The 3,718-nt window shown below is 43.5% G+C and overlaps 1 protein-coding gene across 1 annotated transcript in view; it reads left to right on the top strand.

The window, feature by feature from the left end:
- Nucleotides 1-133: 133 nt before the first annotated feature.
- The window catches only part of LOC108800406 (bicaudal D-related protein 1-like), a 26,086-nt gene continuing 22,501 nt past the window's right edge, over nt 134-3,718 (top strand). Inside the window, exon 1 of the mRNA XM_018572390.1 lies at nt 134-497. Coding sequence (XP_018427892.1) covers nt 201-497 — 297 coding nt within the window. The 5' untranslated portion in view covers nt 134-200. The remainder of the gene's footprint in view (nt 498-3,718) is intronic.

The following is a 3,718-nucleotide window of genomic DNA, read 5'->3' as shown; positions in this document are numbered from 1 at the left end:
GTTGGCGGTGCTTGAGCCGGCGAGCGGAGTGTCAGGGAGAAGTTTAACCCTTGCCGTCCTGGGCAGATCGGGAATCCGGGCGAGCCGATCCTTTAGGCTGGACGAGAACTTGCCTGGAAGGGGACAGGATTTGGGATACGGATCGGCTCCGGCTGAGCGAGGATCCCAGCTTCAGCACCAGCCGCTCCGGACAGCGCCCTATGGAGCTCCCTTTCAGCAGGCGCTCTGCATCCTCCCCGGAGCGACCGGACCAGGCAGATCTGGGGCGTGGGCTGCTGGAGCTGGACGAAGAGCTGGTGCTAATGGCCGCAGAGGGAGAAGAGGAGCCGGGGGAGAGCGAGGAGTCTGGGGAGGAGCCGCCGTTACTTTCGGTCATCCGGCAGAAGGAGAGAGACCTGGTGCTGGCGGCCAGGCTGGGGAAGGCTCTGCTGGAGAGGAACCAGGACATGAGCCGGAGATACGAGGAGATGCAGAGGGAGCTTACAGAACGCCTGGAGGTCAGAGCCTGCACCGGTATATGTGTACACATAGGCAACCTGAGCACCCCAGCTGTGGTGACACTACTAATCACAGCATGCCCTGCTTCTAGGAGTTATACATGTGGCTGTCAGAGTCCTTCAATGCCTTATGGGACTTGTAGTTCCAGAACAGCTGAGGTTGCCAACCCCTTATAGCAGATCACAGTTCCACATTGTGTCCTTGACTGTCATTCCAGTCAGCCTGGATTGTCACATAAATGACTGCTAGCTAGTATTCATGTGTCATACTGCTGACACTGCCCCTTGCTGCCTTAAATCACAACCGCATCAGATGTACATTCATTTGTATAGGTTAGGGTAATGCTAAATTACTCCCCGTTCACACTTGTGCCATTGGAAGCTCTTCGGCCATCTCATGACAATGCAGGATAAAAGGAATCCTATTATTCTCTATAGGCCCAAGCACACCTATGCGTTGACCTGCAGTGCAACTTTAAATAAGCCCCCGTGTGATTTGTCTCGTGTCTGCCATTGCGCTACATTGCACAACAGTGGAAATCCCATTATTCTCTGAGACAGAGCTGGACAAATCCCAGGAGCCAGGTAGCCAATGTTCCTTAAAAAAAAATTCCAGCTGGTTCCTAACTTTTGAGGTTTTCCCTAGTTGTTATTCCTGCTGGCTCCTGGATTGGACAGACTGCATACTGAATTCTATATTTGCCCAGCGCTGCTCTAAGGTGCACGTTCACACCTATTCACCATGATGCAGTGCAATTTTTGGATAAGTTTATTTCACCTTCATTGGCCAAAAGAAAAAAAGCATAAGGCCTTTAAAAGACATGAAAATGCAGATACACAAGTGTGAACAGAGATATAGAGAGCTTTGAGAATCGGCAATGTTATAACAAATGAAGCTTTACAAATTTAAATGATCTGTATGTCAGCCACAAATAACTGAGTGCATGATTGTCATTACAATATCTGCATCTAATGATGGCTTCTCTCAGCTAATGTGTTTCAGCAGAGGTCTATGTTCTTCTATACATACTGATAAACTGGCCCTAGACACTACTTGGCAGTTGGACAGCAATTCAGCTGCCAAGCAATCATGTTTCAACAGACTTCTACCGGAAGGTAATTTACAGAGAAGCGTCTGTTCACATTCGAAAGATGACCATAGAGATCACTATTTTTGTACCTTTTTATGTACTTAAAACATGAACATATTTTCTTTAAGTTATTTTATGCCATACCTTCACAATCTCTACTATCGAGGCACACATTGTGTTCATCAAAATCTTTTTTTTTTTCTCAAATTCTTTATTTTATGAAATGGGAATATCCATACAAAAACACCGCAAATACACATCAATATACATTCCATCAAATGACTATATTCCAATGCAGATAGTGGATATTTACTACAAGTTTTGTATTATTATTATAATTATAATACAGGATTTATATAGCGCCAACAGTTTGTGCAGCGCTTTACAATATAAGGAAGACATTACAATCACAATACAATTCAAGACAAGATGGTAAGGAGTCAAATAGAGAGTCCCACCGCAACTCCTGACCAAGAAGCCCTATACAATGTGGGGGGGGGGGCTGAAGTGGCCGCAGATGGCGCCTCCAAATACTTGCAAAACAGAAAAATGGTCACCAGCACTCCAGGTTTTCTTCAAAACGAAATCCTTTTCAAAAGGATTTCGTTTTGAAGAAAACCTGGAGTGCTGGTGACCATTTTTCTGTTTTGCAAGATGGTAAGGAGGGCCCTGCCCCTGAGGTCTTACAATCTAAAATTTGTACACAACTTACAATAATAGGAAGGGAAGGCAGCAAGGAAGAGGGGTAGAGGAAATAAGAGATACACACTGTTCTTCCTTTCCCACCCGAAGGCCGTGTCATAACTGTAAAATCTTTTTTTTTATGTTGCTTTAATCATTTTACTTTGCATAAAATGATCGATGATATAATATCTAGTGGTGTGACTCAATTTATAAAATAAAAAAAAGTTTAATGACATTTTGAAAGAAAATAATTTTTATACTCAAGTAAAAAAAGAACTGTTAGAGCCTATGCACTGTGTGATGTGCGTGGAGGTGAGACCAGGAGTTATTACTCGTTGCTCCTCTGATATGGGTAATTTATGAATAGAGTATTATAACAATTAATTTTCTTGGTATAGATTATTTTGTAAAAATCATCAAAGAACATTCAAAGCATGTACAGATAAACTGTATCCATTCTGTTAGAATAGTACCACATAGGCACAGGGTTTTCGGTGTATGGTATGTTCCCTTCTGAAGCAAATATATTGTCTTATCTACAAAGCCCTGCGATCTTTTGTGCTTTGAACAGTGGGAAACAATCTGTGTCTTGAAGACAGTCCTCTAAAGGATTGTGGGAAGTTTGCTAACAATCATAGGATATTCTCAATTGTGGTGTAGGTTACTCCTTTTCAACACTGGGCCTCATTTATCAAAGGAGCTGTTATGCCTCATAGATGCCTATCAGACGCAAACCTACACTGGGAATTGATAGCTGGGTAACCGAAGGAAGAATCTGGTTGGCTAGTAAAGGCCAGGACAAAGTGTCCTGATTTAATTAAGCCACCTTTGGTATAGGTGTCTAGTGAAGCTTTTACAGGGTGCTTCACAAAAGGGTGAAAAGTTTGGAGAAGGCAGGAGAAGTGAACAATCTAGGACAGCATTGCTGAACTGGAAAGTGAGCTGAATTGGAGAATTGTTCCAAAAAAGCTACTTTGTCCTAGATTGTTCATTCTCCTGCCCTCTCCAAACTCTTCACCCTTTTGTGAATAAACCTGTTAGTGTTTCATTGGTACCAGTAAATTTCGGAATGATGGTTTGATGTTGTGTAAGGCCCCTTTCACATGGGTGCCGTCCATTCCATTAAGCAGGGGATCCGTGCACGAATCTCCTGCTGATCGTAGCAATATGGAAAGGATTTCACTCTTGTGATATCCGTGTCCATTCTGTCTTTCCTCCATCTTGCGGTGGAGCAAAAAGCGTAGCTGTACAGAACCATGTTAGGTCTATGGGGAGTCGGATGTAAGCGGACATGTATCTGTTGACATCTGATTAACCCTGATCGATCAAGATTAGATCCACATAAAACACCTCTGTTCCATTTCTGTTTTTTCTAACCTTGACGGACTCGGTGGTAATCGGGCTGAACGAAAGTCCATGCTTAACACCATGAATAGACCAACCCCC

The sequence above is a fragment of the Nanorana parkeri genome, unplaced genomic scaffold, assembly GCF_000935625.1.
Source record: "Nanorana parkeri isolate BGI_ZX_2015 unplaced genomic scaffold, ASM93562v1 scaffold2016, whole genome shotgun sequence".
NCBI classification, from domain to species: domain Eukaryota; kingdom Metazoa; phylum Chordata; class Amphibia; order Anura; family Dicroglossidae; genus Nanorana; species Nanorana parkeri.
Note: the sequence above shows the minus strand (reverse complement) of the source record. Positions and strands in the feature narration are given on the sequence as shown.